General features: G+C 41.7%; 2 protein-coding genes across 3 annotated transcripts in view; one reads left to right on the top strand and one right to left on the bottom strand.

The window, feature by feature from the left end:
• The first annotated feature begins 8,372 nt into the window (after positions 1-8,372).
• On the top strand, positions 8,373-13,516 carry zgc:85843 (DUF2781 domain-containing protein). The gene is made up of 10 exons (XM_010888138.4): positions 8,373-8,578; positions 8,848-8,969; positions 9,116-9,213; positions 9,407-9,510; positions 9,602-9,684; positions 9,780-9,904; positions 10,576-10,677; positions 10,797-10,889; positions 11,044-11,163; positions 11,327-13,516. The coding sequence occupies exons 1-10, from the start codon at positions 8,493-8,495 to the stop codon at positions 11,549-11,551; spliced, it is 1,158 nt and encodes a 385-aa protein (XP_010886440.2). The 5' UTR covers positions 8,373-8,492; the 3' UTR covers positions 11,552-13,516.
• Positions 13,517-16,072: 2,556 nt separating this feature from the next.
• The window catches only part of ncana (neurocan a), a 46,567-nt gene continuing 35,545 nt past the window's right edge, over positions 16,073-27,094 (bottom strand). For both annotated transcript variants that reach the window (XM_020045466.2, XM_010888118.3), the window contains 6 exons: positions 22,494-22,607; positions 21,402-21,453; positions 20,940-21,129; positions 20,585-20,729; positions 17,691-17,873; positions 16,073-17,071 (listed from right to left, as the gene is read on the bottom strand). In XM_020045466.2, the coding sequence (XP_019901025.1) occupies positions 16,947-17,071; positions 17,691-17,873; positions 20,585-20,729; positions 20,940-21,129; positions 21,402-21,453; positions 22,494-22,607 (809 nt within the window). In that variant the 3' untranslated portion in view covers positions 16,073-16,946. The remainder of the gene's footprint in view (positions 17,072-17,690; positions 17,874-20,584; positions 20,730-20,939; positions 21,130-21,401; positions 21,454-22,493; positions 22,608-27,094) is intronic.

The following is a 27,094-nucleotide window of genomic DNA, read 5'->3' as shown; positions in this document are numbered from 1 at the left end:
AGCGGAGGAGACCAGAGCGGAGGAGACCACAGTGGAGGAGATCACAGTGGAGGAGACCACAGTGGAGGAGACCACAGTGGAGGAGACCAGAGCGGAGGAGACCAGAGCGGAGGAGACCACAGTGGAGGAGATCACAGCGGAGGAGACCACAGTGGAGGAGACCACAGTGGAGGAGACCACAGCGGAGGAGACCACAGTGGAGGAGACCACAGCAGAGGAGACCACAACAGAGGACGCAGGAAAGGGTGAACTGTTCAAATCATTACAGGTACCCCCCCATCCGGTATGTTACCTGCCAGATCATGCAGCAGGTCGTCGATCAGGTGCCCTACTACTGCATAGGTGGCCACTAATACCAACGCCACTCCTACCAGTATGTAAACAACATGGCTAGGCAGCTCGATGGCGTCGCGAGAAGGCGGAACGAAGTCCACAAAATACGCTTTCTCGTCCTCTGCCTGTTCAGTCATGGAGACCTGCAGAAGCTGGCGGGGTTCAAAGTTCAGGTTCCTGGCCTCACCTGCCAGGTCAGATTTCAAGGAGGAACTGTACTTGGTGTCTTTATGTTTGATGAAGCACAGAATGCGGATGTTTTACCAGGTGCATAAAACCTTTGGTACCAATAACTTCAGGACAAAGTTGACTACAAAAACCAAGTGGCCAAAACCTTGTTATTTTGTCCAATATTATCCAAAGCATAATAAGCTGCCTCAATATTTACAGCCATAAGTGGACATATCTCTCTAGAACAGGGGTTCTGAAATGTTTTTGTGAACCCCCCGATTAAGTTTCCTTTTTTAATTGGATCTAACATCCTGTCGATATTTTTCTTGACCGCTTGTTAAATGACATACAGTTAGGTCAGAAAATAAATGGACACCAACACGTTTTGTTATTTAGGCTGTTTACGAAAATATATTCAAGTTACAGTTAAATAAGAACATGGGCTTAAAGTTTCTCTCAGCTTTAATTTGAAGGTATTCACATCCCATTTGAAAGAAGGGTTTAGGAATTACAACTCTTTAATATGTAACCCCCTCTTTTTCAAGGGACCAAAAGTAATTGGACAATTGACTCAGAAGTTGTTTCGTGGACAGGTGTGGTCTATTCCTTTGTTATTCATCAATTAAGCAGGTAAAAGGTCGGGATTTGATTCCAGGTGTGGCATTTGCATTTGTTGTTGATGTGGTTGAAGGAGCTCTCAATGCAAGTGAAACAGGCCATCCTTAGGCTGCAAAGACAAAATCCATCAGAGAGAAAGGAGGAACATTACGAGTGGCCAAATCATCAGTTTGGTTCATTCTGAGAAAAAAAGAACACACTGGTGAGCACTGCAACACAAAAAGGCCTGGATGTCCACGGAAGACAACAGGGGTGGATGATTGTAGGATCCTTTCCATGGTAAAGAAAAAAGTGAAGAACACTCTCCAGGAGGTGGGCATATCATTATCCAAGTCTAGCATAAAGACTTCACAAGAGCAAATACAGAGAGTTCACAACAAGGCCTCAAGAATAGAAGGGCCAGATTTGCCAAAAAACATCTAAAAAAGCAGGCCAAGTTCTGGAACAGCATTCTTTGGACAGATAAAACTAAGCTCAAACTGTACCAGAATGATGGGAAGGAAAAAGTAAGGAGAAGGCATGGAATGGCTACCACATGTATACCACATCAACTGTTAAACACAGTGGAGGCAGTGTGATGGCCATGGGCATGCATGGCTTCAAATGGCACTGGGTCACGAGTGTTTATTGAAGATGTGACAGAAGACAGAAGCAGTCGGATGAATTCTGAAGTGTATAGTGATAAATGTCTGCTCAGATTCAGCCAAATTCAGCGAAGTTGATTGGACGGTGCTTCACTTTACAGGTGGACAATGACCCAAAACATACTGCGAAAGCAACCCAGCTTCCCAGACTTCAAGCAACCATTGCCTGTAATGGATTCCTGACAAAGTGTTAAAAATTAACATTTTGTTTATAATTGTGTTAATTTTTCCAATTACTTTTGAGTCCATGAAATAAGGCGACTATGTATGAAAATGATTTAAATTCCAAAACGTTTCATACGAACGTCTTGGATTAAAGCCGAAAGTCTTTACTTCAATTGTATCTTGATTGTTTCATTTCAAATCCATTGTGGTGGGGTAGACTTTATGGATATATCTGAAACCCATGCTAAAGTGCATCTATACTGGATTATTGGATGTTTATTAACCTCTGTGTGGTGTTATTTTTTTTAAAACTATATTTTTCACAAAATAATAAAGTTCTATTTCCAAAAAGGCATACAACATTGGAGTTATAAAGTTCTATCTGTGAACCAATCAAAAGCCTTAATGAATGCGGGAGGATCAATCACAATTAATCCTTTAGCCATGTATAATTAGCTGTGCTAGTTTGTTTGTTAGCTATTTGACTTGGGATAGTTCGCAAATTTAACAATACCATTAGAAACTAAACATTGAATTACTTTATTGATATTTTGTTAAAAAGAGATAGCAGTAGTGAAGCGTAAGTTGAAGCATATTAGCTATATTGTGGTTTTTTAATAGTATGCAAAGTTGATAGATAAATTAGATTGCTAACCCACTAGTTTGCAAGCTATCCTCCGTTAGCTACCTGGTCCTAACTAACTTGCAAACCTGCACAGTCCGGTTAGCTACAGTGAATACACAGCTCTGGAAAAAATTAAGAGACCACTGCACCTTTTACTTAACTTGCCAAAAAAGTTGGAAAGGAAGTTTTGAGTAAGGAACAGAAGGGTTAAAAGACCACTGCAAATTGAATGCTTCTGTTCCTCACTCAAAACTTTCATTTACATTTTTTTCCAGAGCTGTAATTAGCCAACTAGCTGCACATCAAGTTGCAAAGTGGCAAGTTAATGTTAGCTAGCTAAGTAAACTTTGAATCGCCTTAGCTATCCACCTAGCAACTAGATGTGCAGCTAGCTGGCTTCATAGTAACTAACGAATTAGTAGACTTGCTATAGTAGCCAATAGTTTTTCTAGAAATTGTGACTATAGAATGGATAATAGAGAAGGCTCAGATTATGATCATGAAGCATGGACACATACAGCAGTAAAGATAACAACGAGACTAGTAAAGAGAAAGAGAGTAAAAGAGACACAAATAGCAGAGACCAGTGTAAGCAGAGACACAGAGAGAAAGCAGCTGGTATTGTCAGGTAGTACCTTATGAATAATAATAAATAATATAATAGTAATAATAAAAAAGAATATACAATATCACAATAACAGAATACTAACAATACAAAATATTGTTAAATAAATAATATTGTGATTCTCAGCTGTGTTGTTGTACTGTTTTGTATCGCTAACAGTAGAGGCAGGATAAACTGAAGTTTTTTCTGTAATTCAATTGAAAAGTGACCTCAGGTCAAAGTTTATGTACACGCCTGCTAAAATTAAAAGTAATAATTGTTATTGTAGTTTATGTAGAGTAAAAAAATAAAGACATGCTTAATGTATAAAGTGTTTCAAACTTGATGGTATTGCCTAACTGCATATGACATGTTGAATATGAATGTTTTAATGATTCAAATATAAATATGTGTTATTTCTAAATCTTATATAAAAAAATAAAAATCACATGTAGTGCATGTGTTAGAACAATGTTTTGGTGTTAAGATATTCAATTTGCAATATGGTCATATTTATTCCTTGAAACTAATGGTTTTATATTGTGATGGTGACCTTATAATTCCGAACAGGATCAGAGCTCTCAGAATTATAAGGTTCCATCTGCATTTGAACCATTCCAAAAAAGGACATTTCCAGTTGTCCCAGGATTTTAATATGACTAAGTACAACTATGGTGATGGCCTTGTTAAGCTATAAAAAATAAATATACTATGTAAAACCTTTGCTAACAGGGATATTAAATCTTTGATGCTCAATATCTCTGAATCATATTGAATGCAGATGGAACCTTAGAATTCTAAGCTCGCAATATTTAAATAACTTAGTTTCAACAAAAATATCAAAGGGAACCTTATAATTCTAAGGTTTAATGGTTTAATCAGGTTTAATGGTCTTTTGTAGATGATTCTTGGTTTTGTTTTCATGTGAAGTCTCTAGCGTTGTAAACCCGCCCAGTGAATATAGGGCAGGTAGGGTGTTAACAGAGTGGAAAAGGAAACTGTCATCATTTCCAGAGATATCATTTCTCCATCTGTCTGGATTACTGGAGATGGAGGGTAGTACCGCACACTAAAGAGGCTTATGTTCTCTACTGAGACACATCCTATGAATCCCAGATATTACCTCCATGGAGTATCCTTAGAATGTCTGCTAAACCGGAAACTTTTGTAATGTTTTATATCACAAATTTAAAACAGAAATGTATGTGAGGTAATGCAGAGCAGAAAAAAGCACAGTCCAGGACAGAGTTTTAATAACGGTTTATCTGAGTATGACATTCTCTGTTTGGTCTGGAATTGATTACTGACTATTCTCGTGCTCTGGTGAGACCACACATTTGGGTCTTCTCATACCTCCTTGAAGGTCAGGAAACTTTTGGATTCATTTCTCAATTCAGTATTTTGAAAACCAATATGCAAAGGGCTAAGCTAAGGGCAGTCTACTTCCTGTTTGGCCTGCAGCCCACGAGTGACTGAATTCAGTTGAATTATGAATCGGGGGATGTCTAAGTTTCTTACCTTGCAAACTTAACGTGTTTAGCTTTTCCTCAGTGTTGTCAACGGGCTCCTAAAATGGTCTCTGTTAGAGAAGCAAGTCTTTAATCCTGGAAGAATCCACAGAAAACTTTTGGAGCCATTGCAAACAAACTGTTCAGATTCCTCTGTCGGCATCTACTCGGTTGCAAACAGAATGGTTTCGTAGAGCTTTTGAATTCCACGTCTTACACAAAAGACAGTCAGGTATAGGTTTAGAGATTATTTTCCGTGGTCAGAATTCAGGGTATTCTTCTTCCGGTTGTCTCATGACTCTGGACAGGATCCACGTCCACCAGATGATAATGATGAGCATCTGTAAGCTGAACTGAACGACTATCAGAGGGTGGATCATGTCCATGGAGATGGAGGGAGGGTGGGAAGAATTCCCAGGAAATAGGTGAGGAAAAGAGAGATGAAAAACGTGTAATCTTGGAAGAGAGGGATGGAGTCAAAAATGATGGCAATAAGATGGTACCAACCAAAGCACTAAACGGTTTGGAATGAATTAAAAGCTCATCCTTGCTGTTGAATTCCAATTACATTTGTCAGGGTAGAGAAATCATATTTTGGACAATAACAAACGGCATCCAGGCCCAGTACCAAGAGGATGAGGAGGTGAATGCCATTAAAAGGCTGAATTTAACATGGCCCTGGAGAAAGAAGAAATACAAATGAAATGACGGTGACTTGAGCAGGAGGAAAAGAGGGCTTTGAAGAAAGAATGTGAATAGATGGATGGATAAAATGGTCCAAGATATTTTGTCTAGTTGACTCTCACAGCACTCCCCTTCAGCTTACCCAGCTCATCCCTCTGTAATCCTTCACAGGATTTGTTGACTAATTCGACCAATAAACACAATACACACCTGGAAAATCTTTCTTTTGGTAAAATTAAAATGCATAAAAAACACAGAGAGGGCAGGAGAGATAGTATACAATCAGACAAGATGTGCTAGAGAAAAGGGAGAAACAGAGTGAACAAGACATTAATCCTTCATAGAAATTAACGATGCTTACCTTATGCAAATATATGGAATCCTGGAAGCAACATTGAAGACAGAAAGAGTATTAGCTACGTTCATTTTTCTACTTGGAGGAGTAAGGTCAGGAAAGGGCAGGGGTGTGTTCTTTTTCATTCCGGAGAGACTTCTTCATCTTCAGTCCTCAGAAGTCTAGACAGGAGAAAAATCCACTCTGCTAAGGTCAACATGTAGTTGAAGCAGACAATGAAAATCAGGAGTGGATGCATGGTTATACTGTGCCAGGAAAGTCTGGTGGGCCAACAGTCAAGGCAAAATGATGAGCTGGAAATGGTAAAATACAAAAAGGTAGATAAAATAAGGAATAAGATGGAAGATGGAGGATGGAAGATAAGATAAGGTAGAAATTGGACAAAGATATAATGAAAAAATGATTGTCCTAGATCTTAGTCAAGACTAACAGGTCGTTTCAGTTCCGACAGGTGTCTACTTTCTTTCACCCCTGGGCTATAACCCTTTCATGTAATCTTACAGGATTTGATGATGCATATTGTAACTAGGTCAGTTAACACAGTCCACAGGTAACAGACACCAGGCTGTTATAAGCTTATGAAAGTGATCTACATAATCACCTGTCTAGGACAGGTGTAACTGCTAGATGCTTATATGATAAAGGATAATCTGCTGCTAATGCTGATCAGAACAACAGATCTCACAACCCCTGTGCGACCCTTTGGTTTATATTTCTGACCCATGTGCCAGTGATGTAAACTTACGAGACAAATGAGAAATAAATGATGAAAAACAGAGGAACTCTGGTTAGTCAACCTGGAATGACAGATGAGCATATTAGAGATAAAACATAACGTACCTGTTCTGTCTCCAAGAACGAATCCATGCTGATCCAGTTGGGTGAAAACAGGATTCCCTATGGTCCTGCACAACTCTAAATTCTACAAGCTGCCCGACTCTACAAGATGACTGTCGCAGGTTCTCAAACCGGGTTGACCTCACTAAGCTTCTTAGGCTTGTCTTCTCCCTGAGACATCATGTCGAAGAAGGTCCCTCCCAGAAGAAAGCTCCAGTAGACGATGGTCAAGGTGGTGTTGAGGGTGATGATGCCGATCATGATGGGGTGCAGCATGGTGCTCTGGGCGGCGATCTGGAGCTGTGTGTGTACTGTAGCTACTGTAGTGTCAGGCTATGCTTGTGAATGTGTGTCTTTGTCTGAACACTTTGGCCCGTGCCTTCTCCTCATTTCTCCCTCTCCGTGCCCCCACCCCTTCCAGTCTCTGTCCCTCCTCCTGTCTCTGCATTTTCATCAGAATTCACTGAAGCTGCAGAATGTAATCCTCTATTACCCCTTTCTATATGGAGATGGAGATTAGGTGACTGGATGTAGGAGGCAGCATTTCAAGTTGTATCGTTTTTATTAGGACACAATTTGAACCGCCCACTGGCTAGATGTATGAAATAAATCATATGGTTAGGGTTGATTAATAAATGTTACAGAATATATCTCAGCATTGATTTGATGAAGCAGCACCATCAACATCTGAATGTATAATCTTTGTGTCTATGTCTATTCTCTGTCAGATATATACTGAATAATCCTCATCCATCTCAATCTGAAAACAGCAAATGTGAGGAATCCTTAATCTTACACTTCACTTGCACAGATGGTTTTCTAAAACACACAGATACATAGAGAGTGAGTGAGAAATCACTCACATTCAAATGTTGTTATCCAAAGAAGTAGACCTGAAGGTTATTACACATTATTTCATAGTTACTGCAAGCATTCACATAAAACCAAGACATTTAAATAACATATATTGTGGACATGGTCACGTTTGTGGATTTACAGTTCATGTATTTGTTAAGAATCCCCATATGGCTTCACGCCTGCCATGTGTTTGAAGAGTAGGCTTAACTTTGGGGTGAGCTCTATTTTGATTGTTGTCTATTTGATTGTTGTGGTAATGAAACTTTAATATTTACCTCTACAACTGCAGAGCTACTACTTCACATCCAAAACTACATTTATTTTGTGAATGAAAAATGATTCTCCACAAGGGGGCAATAGAGAACACACTAAGGCGAGCATGGAGCAGTTTACCAACTAGGGTGGACTGGTGTGAAAATGGGTTCACAAGAGAAACTGAGAAAATGTATGCTTGTTTTATAGAACTGTGTTACATGACAAACCTCAGCTAGTGGCTAAATGCATTGCTCTACATTTTTAAAGAGCAGATATGTGTCTTCGGTGTTCCACAGAACTCCTTAACAGGCTGGACCAGGAAGTTATCCAGACTGACACAAGCATGTTTCCTACACATACACACTAATACATTTCATTTGACTTGATGCCTGATAATATTCTTAGAGTCTTTTTAAATTATAAAACCAACTGTCGTACCTCCAATGAAAAGAAAGTAAACATGGTCAATGATTTCATTTTACTTACTCACTTTACTGATGTATACAGTATATACAATTGTATGTTTACTGTTAACATGAATGTATTTTATGGATAAAAAACCATAAGTAGCCTATTTACACACTGCGTGAAACTGTATGTAAAAATAAAGTAGGCTGCATCCTAAACTAAGAGTAATCCAATCATGAAGTTTGTGAACTTTGGAACAAAGAAGCGAACAGCCGACGTCAAGGGTCAGTAGGAGCGGTGTGTAACCTGGGATCCCATTACTAATCAGGAGAGGAGTGGACAGCCTTATTCTCCACTTTACCTCAGTATTTCATTTTGGATACATGAACAAGGATATTTTTTGCATTATTTAATCAGTGGTAGAAAGATGCAGCTGCCAGTGGAAATCTGTGTTTTCCTGCTGTCTCTGGTGGCTCCTTTGATTCTCTACACTATGAACACTGTTGTAAAAGAGTAAGTCGGTTTCATTTTACAACTTTACGCTGATAATGACACCATTTTAGCATGATACATATATGATTCATTTCCATTTTGTTGAACATATTTTCTGTTTACAATGGCTATACATTCTTGGAGAGAATGTTCCGGGCTCATTCATTAATTCCTCCAACCAGTAGAAAGGAAGAATGGGCGTTGAGTTTTTGTATTTTCTGAACATCTGAAAACATTCTTGAACATTCGTAATGTATGTATTTCCGCTTTGTGTGTTTTCTTCTTCACAGGCCTGTAATGGTGTTAACAGTAGGAGCTGCTGTACTGTACATTGTTCCGTACATCATAGCTTTCCTTGTTCTCAATCTTCTCGCACTGCAGCACTGGGAAGACATTGACCACTTAGTTTATGGTATGTAATAAAGACAGCTGAGGCAGTAATACATACACACACACATTCTCCACATACACACATTGCCTTAATAGGGGTAACGAAGAGATGTGAAAAGCCTGAATAGGTAGGTGAAAATGAATGATAGAGACCTCCTTCTCTTTCAGTGTTCGCTGTGTTTTCTTTCACCTGTCTGGTGGGGCTGACCAACGCTCTAGAACAGGATGGCTTCATCTCTGGCTACATGGGCTTCTACCTGAAGAAGGTTAGTCAAGCTACAGTAACTGTCACTTGTCCTTTGCTATCAACCTGTGACCAGGACTAGATGAATAAACAAGGTTCTGACTGTCAGGGATCAGTTTTTCTGATTGATTGCGATATGGTTATGGAAATATCTGAAGATACCTCAGTTATTAATAGTGCATGCCTCACTAATGTATGATCTGGTGGTCTGTCAGGGGGAGCCACATTTGACTGCAGCCTATGCTATAATGATGAATTACTGGGAGGGTATCATTCACTTTCTTCTCTTCCTCCTCATGATTCATCGCATGTTCAAGGGGTAAGTAAACCTTACCGGCAGGCTACAGTGGAATCAATAGCGCCAATCAGACATTTCCAAAGATGGTTCAGTTCTTTTCCTTTCTTTACAGGAAGTCCTATCGCAGCATGGCGCTGATTTGGGCTGGGTCATCCATCGCCCACCAGATTGTCTTCATTACAGGAGTGGTCATTGGTGAGGGGCAATACTGTTACATTTTGGGCCTTCTAGCATAGCAACAGTTAAATCAGGAACAGCACATTCATATTTGACCCTGACCCTCCACACAGGTAAATATGGTTCAAACGTTGGTCCTGCCTTCTGGAGGAACCTCCCATTCCTGCTGCTGTCCATCTGGGGAGCTGCCCTGCTGTTCAGGAGCCCCAGAGAGCTGCCAACCATTCATGAAGACGAGGTGAGATGGAGCAACAGTGCAATGAAGCTACATTTTAAATAGTTCTAGAATCACTTTATCTTGTTCTTTCAGTTGGTTTCACCCATGACCTGAACAACTGTCAGGGTTCAGTGTAGGCAGGACACAAGGCACAGAGCAAATGAACAGCCTTTTAATGCTTCTTTTTGGCAACAACAAACAAACAAACAAACAAACAAACCATAACCTGAAGCTGAAGCTGAAGCTGAAGCTGAAGCTGAAGCTGAAGCTGAAGCGCAGCACCACAGACAGCCGACTCAAAACAATGATGGACAACCAAAGGGAAAAACAGGGCAACTTAAATAGGATCCCCATTCAAAGGCAATAGGGAGCAGCTGCCTCTGATTGGGGACAATGAAACAGTAGTGCGCATAGAGATGCCAAGAGGCACCTCTGCAGTCAGGCCCTGACTGTGGCCTCCAGGCAAGAACGTTGAGGGAAGAACATAAGAATTAATCTTAGTGCAGTCCATCCCATTCACAGTCAAATAACATTTATGTATGGTTGTGTTGGTCGATAATAATTTGAAACTTAAATAATCTTTTTTATTTAACAAATTAAAGTAGACCTCTTGTTTCCTAGTGAATGCTCTTGTCAAATACCTTTAATGTGCAGTTGCTCAGTGCAGCTGACATAGTGTCTGTATTCCTCAGGTTGCACTGGAGCAAAAGAGGAGTCTCCTCGGTCGTCCCGTTGACCTGATCCTTTCTTTACTATTGTTGGCAACCATGGCCTTCTCTGTGTTCAGGGGCATTGTAAGTGTCAGACCAACCACTCAATTCACTCTCTTCAAATGTAGTTATTTAGCCAGTGTGTTTCAGCAAGCAAAGATTCTACGTTTCTCATATCGCTGCCTTCTCTCCCTCTCACCCAGGTGGTTCTAGACTGTCCTCTGGACACCTGCTTCACTTACATCTACCAGTATGAACCTTACCTCAAAGACCCAGTGGCTTTCCCTAGAATCACGGTGAGCCACAGACGGAGTAGAACAAATATAGATCCTCATGTCATTGTCCGTCGTAGCAGACTATCCATATCTGAGTCCGTTCCAGACCGCTTAATGGTTCTATCACCAGATCATACGTGTTGAATGAAACAGTTCTGTTATGTGACCGCCCTAGATGCTGCTGTATCTGTTCTATGCTTTGCCTCTGCTGGCTGCGTTCGTATATGCCTTGTGGACGCCTGGCTGTACCTGGATGCTGGACTGGACCATGTTCATTGCAGGAGCCATAGCCCAGGTCTCAAGCACATGACTGCTTTGCACTCAGATTGTACAACACATACGAAACAACAGTTGCGGCAGAAATCATAAAAAGAAATAAAGTTCAGATAATTGTTTTTGTGCAATTATCTTTCCCACTAATGCTCTCTCACCCCACACCCCCTCCTCTCTTTCCCCAGACGCAGTGGTGCCACATTGGAGGCTCGTTACACTCACGTACCCCCTTCACGTACCGGATTCCCACAGACCAGTGGTTGCCCGTCATCATTCTCAACGGGCTGTATGTAGCCACGCCTATCCTCTTAGCCATCAGATGCCGCGTCAGCCCTGCTTTCCTAATGCCAACCGGACAAACCAACCAGGAGGACAAGGGAAAAACCAACCAGGAGAAGAAAAATAACTAAACCAGTGTGACTACAATTCCCATCCAGCGTGGACTACCTTAGCTATTATTTGGGAATTCTACCAATAGACCAAAAGACTTATTGTCCTGTCACACGTTAAGGACACTCTGCAGTCTTGCGCTGTAAGCCTGTATGACACTACAACTCCCACCTTATCCTCTTCATTGGGGTAAAGTTCAGCCACGCGTCTGTTTCTTTGCAATATAATTCACTACGAGGCAAACAATGAAGGCCGAGATAATCAAACTGAGCCTATGCCAAACCCTGCTCCATCTCATTTATTGTTCAACACTTCTCTATTGACTATTGGACTAGATAAAGCCTGTTTGTGGACATAAGCCCAGGTTTATCTATCTGGCCAATGAGTCAGTGAGAGTCCCCATCATGGCCCGATACTATAGTACTCAACTGGATACTGTCTCAGACTATGTTAATGGAGAGCTCTGGTCTCTGACAGCAATCGGCACTGCCTCAGTAGTCATGGACTTATTCATTCACTCCACAATGAGGTTTCAAGACCTTTCAGTTAATAAGAAAAAGTAAAGCTCACAGAAGCTGGACGCATTTCCACCGAGAAGATATCCGGGCTTGTTTAACAAGACTGGTTGTGATTGGAGAGTCCGCCATAGCAGACCAAGAGCAGGACCAATGACTTTTGAAGAATTGGCGTTTGTTTTTTCTTGGGTTTTTTTGCTATCTCATTTTGTCTGACATTATTGTTTTGACGTACCACCACTGCATCCCTACTTTTGTTTTGTGAAGAAAACCAAGGTTTTCTTCACAAAACACGTTCGCCTTTTCTAATACCACCAAGGAGGCACCACCTCTCTTCGACACCCAAAACGTGTGAACTTTGAAACAAAGTGGTCAACTCAACTGCTGTGAGGTATTTCTCAGGGATCCCTTTACCATTCAGTAGAAAGGTAGGGTTTTCCACTCTGTCTGCTGAATGGTAGACAGTGAAAAAGGTCACAGCTTTTCTTGTGACTTTTTGGTTTTCATATTTGATGGCATATTTAGTTTCACAGAAATGTATATTTAAAAATTTTATTTAATCAATTGTACAAAGATGGAGCCAGTGCAAATATATATTCAACATCCCAATGTGTAAAGAGTAAGTTGTATTAATATTACACCCAGTCAAAACACTGACACACAACTCTTCGTGTTTTTTTATGAGGATTAAAATACCTTTATATTCGAGTCAACTAAATGTTCCTCTGGAATATGAGACTACTGTCTTCACACGTAGAAAATGTCCCTCTTCTACAGGCCAGTAGTTAATAATGGGGCACTTCACCCTGGAGGGACCTTCGATGGTATATATCACGTCTGAGAGGTTTCTAGGGCAGTGAGGTTTATTTCACACATAATTGGCCAGGAGAAGCAACTTTTATTTTTGGTGCGGAAAAAAGCACAGAGAATTACGCTATTGTGTGGATTGAAGGGTGAGTTAGATCTAAAATATGAAAGTAGGAATGTTTCGTTTCGTTTCGCTAAGACTCATGTTGTACCGATCACACTAGTAAAGTACATTTTATTTGTAGTCACTGATGTCCGTGATTGATAAAGCCATAGGATGTCTTTCAGAGATGTACATATCAGCAGACACAGAACCAGTCAAATGTGTGGACACACTTACTCATTCAAGAGTATATCTTTATTTGTATGATTTTTGCACATTGTACAATAATAAAGAAGACATCAAAACTATAAAATAACACTCACGGAATCATGTATTAACCATTTAAAAAAAAAAAAAAATCCAAATATATTTATATTTTTGATTCTTTTAAGTAGCCAGCCTGGAATGCGTTTCAGTTAACAGGTGTGCCTTGTCAAGATTTTTCCTTTTTCTAAAAGACTGTTTAAGGTGACATGAGCCAATGTAATTCTTCATCACTGTCCTCAGTGCAAAACTAGAACAACATTGGCTTGTGGTTTTGTAGTATATAGTAGTGTTACTGAGAGTACACAGACTCAATTGAATTCCAGTACTGTAATGGTACAGCAATGTTTCTACTGGTAAATTAATTAAATTAAGTAAAAAAATATATATGTTCCTCCTTCTGGTGGTATACTGTCTTCCTTTTGTAGTCCATCTGGGGAGCCGCCACGCTCTTTAGTTGGTGGAGAGAACCTATTGGAAACGAATTCCTGCAGACAAGTTTGTGGTGGAGAAAAAAAAAGATCTCCTGTATCATTCGGTTGACCCAATCTTGTCTCTACTGCTATTGACAGTTGTGGCCTTCTCTGAGTTCAGGGGCTTTGGAAGTAAAACAGACACTTCCATGTATTTATATTAAATTACTGCTAAATGTACTAGTGCATGTGAAACATTACATTTCCTCTGAGCAGTACTTCCTATCTGGAGTGTTGGACCAGACAAACCCTGTTACATCTCTGAGCAGTACTTCCTATCTGGAGTGTTGGTCCAGACAAACCCTGTTACATCTCTGAGCAGTACTTCCTATCTGGAGTGTTGGTCCAGACAAACCCTGTTACATCTCTGAGCAGTACTTCCTATCTGGAGTGTTGGTCCAGACAAACCCTGTTTGTGGACATGAACCTATGCAGGCTTATCTATGTTGCCGTGCAGTGTTTAGTATAGCAGGAATGACAAGGCCATCCAACCTGGACTTTGATCATTAACAAACGTATATATTTACTGATGATTGAACTATGAAACTATAGGCCATGTTCAGGACTGTTTCTTTTTAAGTTGAGTGCTAGGGCTGCAGTCAGAACAAATAACACCGCCTGTTTCATCACATGTGGTGGGGAGTCCAGAGACCAACACTGTCCACGAAGGAATGAGGGAACATTTTGTTTTACAATTTATTGACCAAATGCTAGTTAGGTAGGTTGTTACTGGAGGGGTTAAGCTGGTATAATAACAATGCAAATATATTAAAAAGGGCATTCTGTCTCTTTATAGTAGTACTCTGGTCCTGGGTGAGTCTATTCCCTGATATCTGTCCAGATTTCTACTCTAAATCCTTTGTTTACTGTTTCCATGCCAGTCTGTCTGCCTATTGATGCAGACCAGATACTCAATTTGATACTGAATGTATTGTGAACGGCTGCTCATTCGCTTTAAGTGTAACATAATTTTTATTTTTACATAATAGTATAATGGTGGACAGAGGGAAATCCTCTGGGTTTAGGTACAACATTTGGCTACAGCTTTTTATCTCAGAAAATAAAATAATCAGTGATCTATGCCATTTCAAAACTCTTATTGTGCAGAATGTATCAATGACTATAAGAGAATTTGATATCGTCAACCAGAACATTGACCCATGTGTTTTTGCCTCTAATTGATGATGTGTGTAGACAGCTACTGAGTACAGTTGGCCTAGTAACCTTTGCCCTGCCTGGCAGATTGTCTTAGCCGGCATCAGTTGATAAGAATTGAACATATTAGACCCATCTACAGTAGACAGCATTGTCACACAACATCCAGTTGTTCACCAGGCAGTTTATCTCGGAGTTCTGTTTTAAACCAATTTTGACATTGGGGAAATTAAAACACAGCATACTTTCACTTCCCACAAGTAGACCGACTATCCACATGTTGAACTATCCTCATGTTGAACTATCCTCATGTTGAACTATCCACATGTTGAACTATCCACATGTTGGTTAACTGTTTGCCAGTCACTGTTGACTGATTTCAGCAGAGTAAAGCTACTAATTTCATGATCCTAACCAGAGTTAATATAACTTCCATCTTGTTTTCTCTCCAAAACCTCTTTCGATTGAACACATTTGATCTTAGTGAATCAGCCTGTGACAGATAGAGGGTCAGGTCTCACAGATAACTGAGCCAATGGGCGACAATCCAAAGTGAGATTAAACTAGCAGAGATCTAACCTGCACTGATATTGGATCCATTCCTTTAAATGCACTTTCCTCTAGACTATTGGGTCGATTCATTCAGATGTACTTCCCCTCACAATCCATTCAATACAAAGACCAAAGGCAGAAGAAAATTGCCTCTTTGTTCCTGACAATTTGAAACTCTGGACAGAGAATGAAATAAATACAGGACACAAGAATACACAGCCTCTCAGTTTACGTTCATTCCTTTGTTTTAGGGGGTTTGATACAAACCACTCATGTTTGAGGTGCAGAATAGAAGCGATTAGGTAGAAACATAAAAAAACAAACAGACATAATAAAGCCCAAATCATTGACCGCATACTTTATCGTAGTTCTTTTTTTCTTTTTTTTCAGCTTTAATAAGAATGGAATACAACAGCAGGACAGGAGGTCATATAAGAACACCAAAAAAGGGATAACGTCCAATCAAATACATGAGGGACCAGATTCATTATTAATCATGGCATCCTATCCATCTTATTGGAGTGCTGCAGAGATTCAGACTACTGACCATGATTAGCTACCTTGGTAGCAGTATTTCAATCTATCCTATAATATCCTATCTAGATCCATCTATCTAGATCCATCTATCTAGATCCATCTATCTAGATCCATGTTTTGTTATGTTGCTGTTAGTTGAGAGGGCCAAGGGGAGTACATGACTGGCCAGGAGTCAGGTATCAATTGGATATCAGTCAATATCAAACAAACACCACAGTATTCACAGTACACAGACTTAAGAGGGTTAACTTCATTACTTTTGATTGCCAGAATGGTATGTCAAAGAGAAATGGAATACAATTCCTTGTTGAATCACAGAGAAAACAAAACATATATTAAAATCCATAATAAATAGTTACATTACATGAAAAGATTAAACATTTTTGAAAATGGCGTGTGAGTTGTCGAATAATAAAACAATAGCCCTGCTATTCAGGAGTTTTACGTTTTAAGGAAACACAACGGATACTGTATACAAACAAAAGCTCTGGGTTATTTGGGACTGAAAGATAATTATCTCAGTTGCATTAATTACTTTCTGTGCTTTAAAACAGAATACTAAAATGAGTATGTTCTGAGAAGAACAAGCTTCAGACTTATCAAAAACACACTCTCTTTCAAGTACATGCACACACACGGTCATATGCACACACACACACAGACACACACACCACTTTATTTTTAGACAGTGAGAATCGGTTATCCATAGGCATTGCCTTTTCTAAGATATTAGCGATTATGTTAGTGAGAGAAAAACAATTACTGTTGTAAGCAGCTGACCTGGGGAAACAAAATCAACTGTTAACTTGAGATATACATGAACTTTTTGCACTGATGCATGAAAGTTTTGCTCTCTACGGTATCTGAAAAGTAATTTAAACCCAAAGTGTCAGGCTAAAATCAAGTCAAAAAAGTAAAAGTTCATATGTCAACTATTTGTCCATTGTGAGATCCTGACTGATCCCTTCCGCGCCAGACGCAAGGCTTTGTGGGAAGTGTAGTATTTGGTTCAGTAGTGGCTGTGTACATCCTCTCCCCTCTCCCTGTGTGCCTCTCCTCCATGTCTCCTGTGGTTCCTGCGCTCACGGCGTTGGCCATGGTGGTGGTTGCGGCGGTACCGGTGGGATCGCCGAGCTGACGGAGGGAAACATGGGATTTCATTTTATAGTTCCATTTCTCCATTTAGTGGATGCTGTTTAAGAACTGGGTGAATAAAAGCCTGTCTGACACAACGCATATGACTCTACAGCAAAGACCTAGTCCAGGACTCAAGGCTCTGGCACATATAGGCACTTTTGTCCACTCTCAGCGGAAAGAAAAAGTAGTACCTTATCCTAGAATCGGGGTTCCCAAACTTTTTTGGCCGATGACCCCATTTAGATTTCTACATATTCTCACGACCCCAACCATGTGAAGAAAAATTATATAATTGTAATTTTTTTATTTTTGCGGCTACGAGAGTAAATTGTAAAACATTCTCCCCTGACCTCATTTTCCTTTCAGATTACCCCACATGGGGTCGAGACCCCCAGTTTGGGAGCCTCTGTCCTAGACACTAATATTGATGGTCATCAAACCACAGCATTAGTCTGAGTTAGCGATCTGAGGTAAGTGGCTGCAAAGACTACAATCAGACCAGTTGATTAAATGTTTGTTAATCAAAACATGTTGCATAACACAACAAATGTCAAATGATTCTTTTTTCAAAAGAAAAGTGAAAAAAACACAAAACAGTCCAATGTTGGTAACTTACACTTTGTGCAGATGATCTTGGGCCGGTCCCAGGTGCCATCGACACGGCAACGAGCGGTGGGGATGTGGCGCTGGTAGAACCCTTCGGCACACTGGTAACGCACCACAGCATGGATGTCATAGTGGGACCGCCGGCGTCCAATCAGATGGGCGTTCTCCACAGCGGGTGGGGTTCCACACAGCACTATGAGGGGAAAAACAATAAAGTCAGTTTTGTGTATCAAAGTACAATACACTCACCTAAAGGATTATTAGGAACACCATACTAATACTGTTTTTGACCCCCTTTCGCCTTCAGAACTGCCTTAATTCTACGTGGCAATGATTCAACAAGGTGCTGAAAGCATTCTTTAGAAATGTTGGCCCATATTGATAGGATAGCATCTTGCAGTTGATGGAGATTTGTGGGATGCACATCCAGGGCACGAAGCTCCCGTTCCACCACATCCCAAAGATGCTCTATTGGGTTGAGATCTGGTGACTGTGGGGGCCATTTCAGTACAGTGAACTCAGTGTCATGTTCAAGAAACCAATTTGAAATTATTCAAGCTTTGTGACATGGTGCATTATCCTGCTGGAAGTAGCCATCAGAGGATGGGTACATGGTGGTCATAAAGGGATGGACATGGTCAGAAACAATGCTCAGGTAGGCTGTGACATTTAAACGATGCCCAATTGGCACTAAGGGGCCTAAAGTGTGCCCAGAAAACATCCCCCACACCATTACACCACCACCACCAGCCTGCACAGTGGTAACAAGGCATGATGGATCCATGTTCTCATTCTGTTTACGCCAAATTTTGACTACCATCTGAATGTCTCAACAGATATCGAGACTCATCAGACCAGGCATCATTCTTCCAGACTTCAACTGTTCAATTTTGGTGAGCTTGTGCAAATTGTAGCCTCTTTTTCCTATTTGTAGAGTTGAGTGGTACCCGGTGGGGTCTTCTGCTGTTGTAGCCCATCCGCCTCAAGGTTGTGCGTGTTGTGGCTTCACAAATGCTTTGCTGCATACCTCGGTTGTAACGAGTGGTTATTTCAGTCAAAGTTGCTCTTCTATCAGCTTGAATCAGTCGGCCCATTCTCCTCTGACCTCTAGCATCAACAAGGCATTTTCCGCCCACAGGACAGCCGCATACTGGATGTTTTTCCCTTTTCACACCATTCTTTGTAAACCCTAGACATTGTTGTGCTTGAAAATCCCAGTAACTGAGCAGATTGTGAAATACTCAGACCGGCCCGTCTGGCACCAACAACCATGCCACGCTCAAAATTGCTTAAATCACCTTTCTTTCCCATTCTGACATTCAGTTTGGAGTTCAGGAGATCGTCTTGACCAGGACCACACCCCTAAATGCATTGAAGCAACTGCCATGTGATTGGTTGATTAGATAATTGCATTAATGAGTAATTGAACAGGTGTTCCTAATAATCCTTTAGGTGAGTGTATATTGTATGTACAGAAGTTATGATATCTTGCTTGCAGTTCTTTGGTCTTTTCACAGGTGGCACTGTTGTTATTGCATCACGTACCCAAAAGGAGCAGAGAAAGACTGACTGCTGTCCAACCTGAGAAACTCAGTGTTTTACAGTTGGAATCGAACAGAACCTAGCAACAGAGCCAGGGCAGCTCTCATATCCTCCCCTCCTTCTCTTTCTCTCTCTGCCTTAATGTGATTCTCTCTTCCTTGCCTCTCTGTTTCTCCTTCCGCTTTGCCTCTCTTGCCATCTTTCTGTTCCTCTGCTACATTCTCTCTTTTTAAGAAACTAGGCTTCAGGCTATCCTATAAATCCATTCTCTGGGTCTCATTCCACAGTGTCACAGTTGCATTAGTGTACCTGACAAAGACAAGGACTTCAGGGACCGATCTGAGGGCAAAACACTCCCTGGCAGTATAATGTCAGCTTATACGAGACGGAAAATGGTGGCTTTCTAGCCCCAGTAATTACTGGTAGTGTGAGATAACTGTCAACACAGAGAGATGTTTAGCTCAACTGGGATAAAATGTAATTGAGTCTTCTGTTTGTTATGTCAGCATGTTTCAGGCAATACACACAAGCTTATTTTCAATCATTTGAGGGAGAATAGGAGAGCATTGTGCTTCACCGCTGCTTGTCACAGTGCTGCCTATAGTGGTTTGACAGGCTGCATATTGATTGTTTTGTTTTCAGGGGAATTTCAGCACTTTAGAAATAGTACATTCTCTTCTGTCTGCCGGTAAGGCAAAGAATGATTGATACATGACACTGTCAGGCACTAGTCAATGATAACCTGCTGAACTAAACACTAGACTGAGGCTTTTTACCAGAAGGCAATATTTCTGTCACAACACTGGCTTTAAGCTGTTACACTCTGCGCTGTTGTCAAGTCTCTGAGTTTCCTCAGCAAAACAGAACAGTCACAATAGACTGTCTAGACTACACTGAAGAGGTTTGGAAAGCAACAGGAAACAATCTTCCCAAAATCATTGTTTATCAAACAGGACATTTTCTTGTGTTCCTCCAACTGAAAATAACATTGTGTTTCTAGCCAAAGCCCAGTCCAAAGACGTTATCCAGAAAAACCAGGAACCCACCACCCTGAAAAGAGTCATTGATGATGCTACTGCCTGATGAATGATTGATTACAACCCTGCCTCTTTGCTGCTGTGCCGTTTCTGCAGACATATTAGGTACTGGCATCCTACCTGTGCCGTTTCTGCAGACATATTAGGTACTGGCATCCTACCTGTGCCGTTTCTGCAGACATATTAGGTACTGGCATCCTACCTGTGCCGTTTCTGCAGACATATTAGGTACTGGCATCCTACCTGTGCCGTTTCTGCAGACATATTAGGTACTGGCATCCTACCTGTGCCGTTTCTGCAGACATATTAGGTACTGGCATCCTACCTGTGCCTTTCTTGCAGATGTAGGGGAGGTTGTAGTTGCAGGGCACATCGTTCCACTTGCCGTCCTCATGGGCGATGGTCACCACACAGTCCTCTCCGCCGGCAAAGAAGTTATCAGGCTGGCTCTCTTTCCAGTTCTCATATACCTACATAATACCACACTCAAATGATTTACTATCATAGTGAAATCAAAGTCATTCTCAATGCGTTTTAAATGAACTGACGGTTAACCGTGCATCCGCGACATCTTACACAGTGTCCCAGCAGTGAGACTCGAGTGCAGGTAGATGACAACGCATTCCCAAACTGAGTGTAATACGGGGTTATTATTCACGGACAGCAATATCAAGGGTTACCAGGTCATTGACGTCGGTCCACTGGAAATCGTCCTCCACCGTGCGGTCATTGAGGCCCACCCAGGCGTTGTCGTGACCCAGGTCGTTGATGAACTCCTGCTCAGTGACTGAGGTGATGCTGCTCAGGTGGGCACTGTGCTCCCTGCAGTCCTTCTCTGCATTCTCCCAGGTGTGTCTGTTTGAGAAGTACCTGAACACGCGGATAAACGGGGTGGATGGTAAATCCGCACTTGCCATTCATCCATGTTTTGTTCACCTCTCGGGATAGTAACCCTGGGGACCATTTACATTTAGTCCCTCTCATCCAGTCCTTCGACTGACATGACTGCTACATGCACTTGTGGCATACATTTATTACCTATAGTGACTTCTTATGTAATAAATCATTGTTACTGGGGGATGAATGAGCCAGTTGGAAACGTTTGATGAGTATAAGGCACTATGTCTTCTGTTCTCTCATACCTGTAGCAGTGGCCATGAAACTTCTTCCATCCATGTTCACAACCCTCCACATCTAGAGAGGGAGAGTAGAGAGGGGTCGGAAAGTAGGGAGGACGGACGGACCGAAGAGGTGGAAGAGTGAGGAAGATGGGGGGCGGAAAAAACAATAAGGATGAGGAAAGAGAGAACGGGTTGAAGGAGAGCGAAAAAGAAGAGTAGGAAGAGAGAAAACGCCAGTTACAAGGAAGAGAAGAGGAAGAGGTGGAGAGAAGCCCACTGGATTATTCTTCTACCCTCTCAACTTTTCATCCTTTCATCCGGTAATGCGCCTCGCAGGACCTGCAAGGGCAGACATTAATGGTGTCCAAATGCTGAGGGGCTGAATGAAACGCTAAACCTGCACTCATGGCTCCTGCGTTTCCCTTCTCAGCACACGTTGTTCTGCTCTCTGTATTACAAGGACTCATTACTCTGCTTTATGAGGGCTCATTAATAACTCCCAGGGCTGCAGGTCCATTAATCCTCATTGCTATTAGTGTTTCGGCAACACAAGGGGAGGACACACGACGGCTGTGGGAGGCTGACTGACTCAGAAGACTGGGAGGTTTGAGTCTGCACTTGTGTGTGTGTGTGTGTGTGTTCTGTGTACATCCATCAGCCAGCTCTCCGCTTCACTGTGACAGGTACAGATACACTGTCTGATAGCTGGTGAGTGATACCACAGTGAAATAGTGCACGGTGATGTTAGCCTCTGATACAGATGTAAGGCCGATACAGCACATAAACAACCCCCATCAAGATAACCTGGAGCACTGTCTGGTGTATCCTGCTGATAACGCAGACAAAATCACCCCCAACTCCAGATATCTTAGTAGCTATTTATCATAAACACATTTATGAAACTACACAGAGACATAACAGAAATTATATATCACAGATTATTGGGGGGGGCTGGGGCAGACCTGGGTCAATTAACACATTACCGTGTATAATTTGAAGGTTCAAAAACCATTTATTGTGTATTTTAGCTGAAGTGACCCTCGATCTCTCCATGTAGGATGTGTGTGTCGACGTGATTCCACGTTGGCCCTGTGTGTTACGAGCGCCTCTCACCCTTCTCACAGGAGTGTCCGGAGTAGCTGGGCAGACAGAGGCAGATGAACGAGTCGATCTTGTCGATGCAGGTGCCTCCGTTTAGGCACGGGTTGGATTGGCAGTCATCCACGTCTGTCAGAGAGATCACACACAACACATGGGACAAAGTCTGTACACAGCAGTAGGATCCATCCACAGGGGCTCAGGTTCACCCATGGTAGCCCCAACCGACCTCGCCCCAACTAAAGTGTTTGATGACAGTGGGAGATCTGTGGAAACAATTTCAGCTAAGCTCGCTGGCTCAAACAGTAACAGGAAGTGCCAGAGTAGGGTTTTTCTCAGACTAGCCTTGGGAGTTTGAGCAACGGCCAGCTGTGTCCTGGTTGCAAACACGCCTAACGCTAACAAAATGCTTAGCAGTAGCGAGAGCCATGAGGACAGTGTGAAGGGAAACCCCTGGGCCCCCATTGTTGGGTGGAATTCAAAAGATTGTCACAAAGTACGAGAAATTAAGCGATTTGGTCTCATTGTAATCAAGCTACAGTAAAACCCCCGCCTCACAGTCAGCTGAGTAATTGCGTGACAAATGTTCAAATCCTGCTTGTGGATTAGCCCGGGGGTCCCACGGAGTAAGGTGCAATTAGCCAGCACTGTCTAGGCTTGGGTGGGTTAGCAAGTGAGCATGGCTGCCTTGCCTCATTGCACTTGAGAGACAACTTTTGATTGTTTGGGCACCTGTGAGCGTAAAGGATGGAGTGCGTGTTCCTCCTGGGTTAAAAGAACAGTAATAATAGGTTGTCCCTGGTGCTAGCCCCTAGAGCAGATGGAGCAGCTGTGGATCGTCCTTCAGAGAAGAGGGCTAAACTGACGTACCAGAAAATCATCCTAACCCTCTGGGAAGTTTGCACATTGTTTTTCAGGTTTGGTGTTAGTCAGTCCTGGGCTGGATTTCAACATCCACAGAATGTACCAAATCTGGACCAGCTACAGCTGCCGGAGCAAAAAGATTTGGTTCAACGTCTTTTAACATCTTCTCAACGTCCTTTGCTCAGCAGTGACGCCTATAGTATTTTTAGGTTCCGAGTGAGTTCAGTTCAGACGTTTGTGGATATTGAAATCAGGGGAGGGCTGATGGAGCAAATTTCATCGTCTTTTATTTGATTTGGATGGATGGTACTGTAGTTTATGGAAATAAAACAGAATTATTTGATTTGGATAGTTGTTGACTTAACAGAGAAGTCTGCGATCAGCAATTGTCTTCTCTAGAAGGTGGATGAAATGTTTGCTTCAGTATATATTTCTTCAGTTATGAAGATGGAGTGTCATATAAAGGACTTCTTGGTTCACACTTTAGAGACAGACTTTTATAAAGAGAAACGGTTTCTGACAATGGGCACAGTAAACAGTGCTATTTTGGGTGATGTGTCCAGTGTATTTAGAAAGCTGCCGATGTGAGCAGTTAATCATGTCAAAGAAGGTAGAATTGGGACCTCTTGAAGCACGATTTGCCAAAACAAAATGTATATCATATCTCAAAATCAATTATATTTCCCAAATGTAGTATGTTCACTGCGCCACAACTTTTATTTATATCGGTACACGTTCAGTAATCAACAAAGTTGTCTGTAATGCTGTGAGAATAATGAATTCTATCCTTGTGATGTTGCACTAGGGCTGCTGCTCTTGTTGTGGACTCTGATGGTCCCACACATCGTTACGGAGGTTGTCGGAACAGACGCATTTTCAAAAATCGATTTTGTTCATCTTTAAGATGAACATCCTGGGTGTACATTGTTGTTGCTTGCTCTTTGGGGTTTCAGGCTGGCTGTTATGTGAAAGTACTTTGTGACAACCGCTGATGTAAAAAGGGCTTTATGAATAAATGTGATTGATCGATTGATTGATACTATAACTAGTGGCCGACACCACCCTTCAAACATCTTTAAATGGTTACCGCTTGTCTTGGGTATCGTCATAGCTTACATCCGTCCTCTGTAAAAAGGAAAATCTCCATTGAGCTTGATTTTTTTTAGTTCAAGAATAGGCTTAATCTGTGTCTCTACAAAACCATCCCATAATGTTAATCTGTCCAAATACTTCGGCTTTAAAGGTGTCACTCAACTGAAAGGCTTTGCGGGTGTCAGTCAGTTGTATTTCATCACATCGTTTGTGCAGACAAAAAGAGCTGTCTGTCTTTGCTTGGCCTCGCATTTGCCATTGGTGTGGCCAAGTGAGGTCTAAAACTGTGTCAATTAAAGTTATAAAAAAATGTTAACCAAAAATAGAATATTTGAACATCATTAAAAAACTATAAAAGGAATGGCTCAAGCAATCTCAAACGGCATTACAAGAAAAAAGGTTCTCATACCACCATATCTGTGAAATACGGTGAAAAGCATATTACACATTACAAGCAAATGCCTCCAGGTTCATTGGATGATTTTCATTATACAGCAGGACAACGACTCTCAACAGACTACCAGCAAGCTGTTCAGAGCAAAACCTTTTAAAGTTATTGACTGGCGAAGTTGATCTCCAGATTTAAATCCTCCTATTGAACAAGGCTTTCATTTGCTGAAGATTCAAAGCAAATATACTAACAGAAAAGAACATAACATCTGTAGATCAGAACAGATGATGAAAAATGAATATTTAGAGGGCTGTGTACCTTGACAGGCTGTATCATATAATCTGACCACATTAGTGCATTTGTTACCGTAATATTCTATATAAGTGCAGTAATCTATTCAATTGTAAGCATGTGTGAAACTATTCCTGAAACATAATAAAAAACTAGATGTAAAAGTGAATAGATGATCTGTTGAAAAGTTTTGCATGCAAGTGAGCAAGTTTTCAGAGACAGGCAGATCTATTTTTGATTAAGTACAGATTGGCTCGACACATAGCAGACATGGAGTTTCAAAAGCAATCTATAGGTTTCTTTGTGAGGATTAAAAACCACTTTAGAAAGGCAAACAATGAGAGTCATTCTTGAGCACAGCCTATACATGAGCATCATACACTCTAAGGTTCCTGGCAGCCAGTACAGTTGGAATTCCCGATTGGAATGGCATCTCAAATCCCTCAGCATACCAATTGATGGTGCTTTGGGTGCAGCAAAAATCAACATATGTACACACTTTACATACACAAACGTACAACTGTGTGTATAATGTCTATCCTTAATTCTGAGAGCTGGTAAGGACTTGACTGGATAAACAAAGACTGGAAAAAGTTTGCAGAAATTAAATCCTGCCGTAGCCTAAAATGTCTGGTAGGACCATAATACCAGTAACACTTTGTTCTGTATGTCTGGCCAAACACAAAACATGGTTTTCACATTTCACTGAAAGATCTAGGCTACACAACCTACTCCCAAAAAATAGATTGGAATGTAAATAGATATTCAGGTAAGGAGGTGTTTATGAGTTCTAAGTTCGGTCCATGACTGTTTTAAGGGTGCTCTCAACAGTGTAAAGGTGACTTCTGCTATGTTTCTTCTCGTTCATCAGAACTGCTTTACAATTCCATTGGCCTCACTTTCTTTTGTCTCTGGTGATTACCTTACCCCAGCATAACCTTGAACGACCCCTCTCATCTAACCTATCATTCGAACTCTCTGACTCAGAAGACATGCACACACCTTGTCAGACCACACAACAACCATGTTGCCTATGAATAATTCATCTTGTCATGCATAATGCAGAGAGTTAGGGCTACTAAAAAAGACTATAGAGCAAATACTGCAAATCCATTCACCACCCACCCAGCCACACACATAAACACACTCACATTCGGTGCTGTGTCTGCATTATGCACTAAGCCTCTGTCAGCTCTACAGTCAGCAGTACCCAGTGAGACCCACACCTCCTCATAACAGCAGTACCCAGAGAGACCCACACCTCCTCATCATAGCAGTACTCAGTGAGACACACACCTCCTCATCACAGCAGTACCCAGTGAGACCCACAACTCCTCATCACAGCAGTACCCAGTCAGACACACACCTCCTCATAACAGCAGTACCCAGAGAGACCCACACCTCCTCATCATAGCAGTACTCAGTGAGACACACACCTCCTCATCACAGCAGTACCCAGTGAGACCCACAACTCCTCATCACAGCAGTACCCAGTCAGACACACACCTCCTCAACACAGTAGTACCCAGTGAGACCCACACCTCCTCATCACAGTAGAACCCAGTGAGACCCACACCTCCTCATCACAGAAGTACCCAGTGAGACCCACAACTCCTCATCACAGTAGTACCCAGTGAGACCCACAACTCCTCATCACAGCAGTACCCAATGAGGCACACACCTCCTCAACACAGTAGTACCCAGTGAGACCCACACCTCCCCATCACAGTAGTACCCAGTCAGACACACACCTCCTCATCACAGCAGTACCCAGTCAGACACACACCTCCTCATCACAGCAGTACCCAGTCAGACACACACCTCCTCATCACAGCAGTACCCAGTCAGACACACACCTCCTCATCACAGTAGTACCCAATGAGACCCACACTTCCTCATCACAGTAGTACCCAGTCAGACACACACCTCCACATCCCAGCAGTACCCAGTCAGACACACACCTCCTCATCACAGCAGT

This window comes from Esox lucius, chromosome 3 (genome assembly GCF_011004845.1).
Source record: "Esox lucius isolate fEsoLuc1 chromosome 3, fEsoLuc1.pri, whole genome shotgun sequence".
NCBI lineage: Eukaryota > Metazoa > Chordata > Actinopteri > Esociformes > Esocidae > Esox > Esox lucius.
This window is presented reverse-complemented; position numbering and strand designations above follow the sequence as displayed.

Coding starts and splice junctions, on each gene's coding strand:
- zgc:85843 (XM_010888138.4), top strand. CDS start 8,493: ATGCAGCTGCCAGTGGAAATCTGTGTTTTCCTGCTGTCTCTGGTGGCT. Junction 9,511..9,601: donor ATTCATCGCATGTTCAAGGG/GTAAGTAAACCT, acceptor CTTTCTTTACAG/GAAGTCCTATCGCAGCATGG. Junction 10,890..11,043: donor TGGCTTTCCCTAGAATCACG/GTGAGCCACAGA, acceptor TGACCGCCCTAG/ATGCTGCTGTATCTGTTCTA.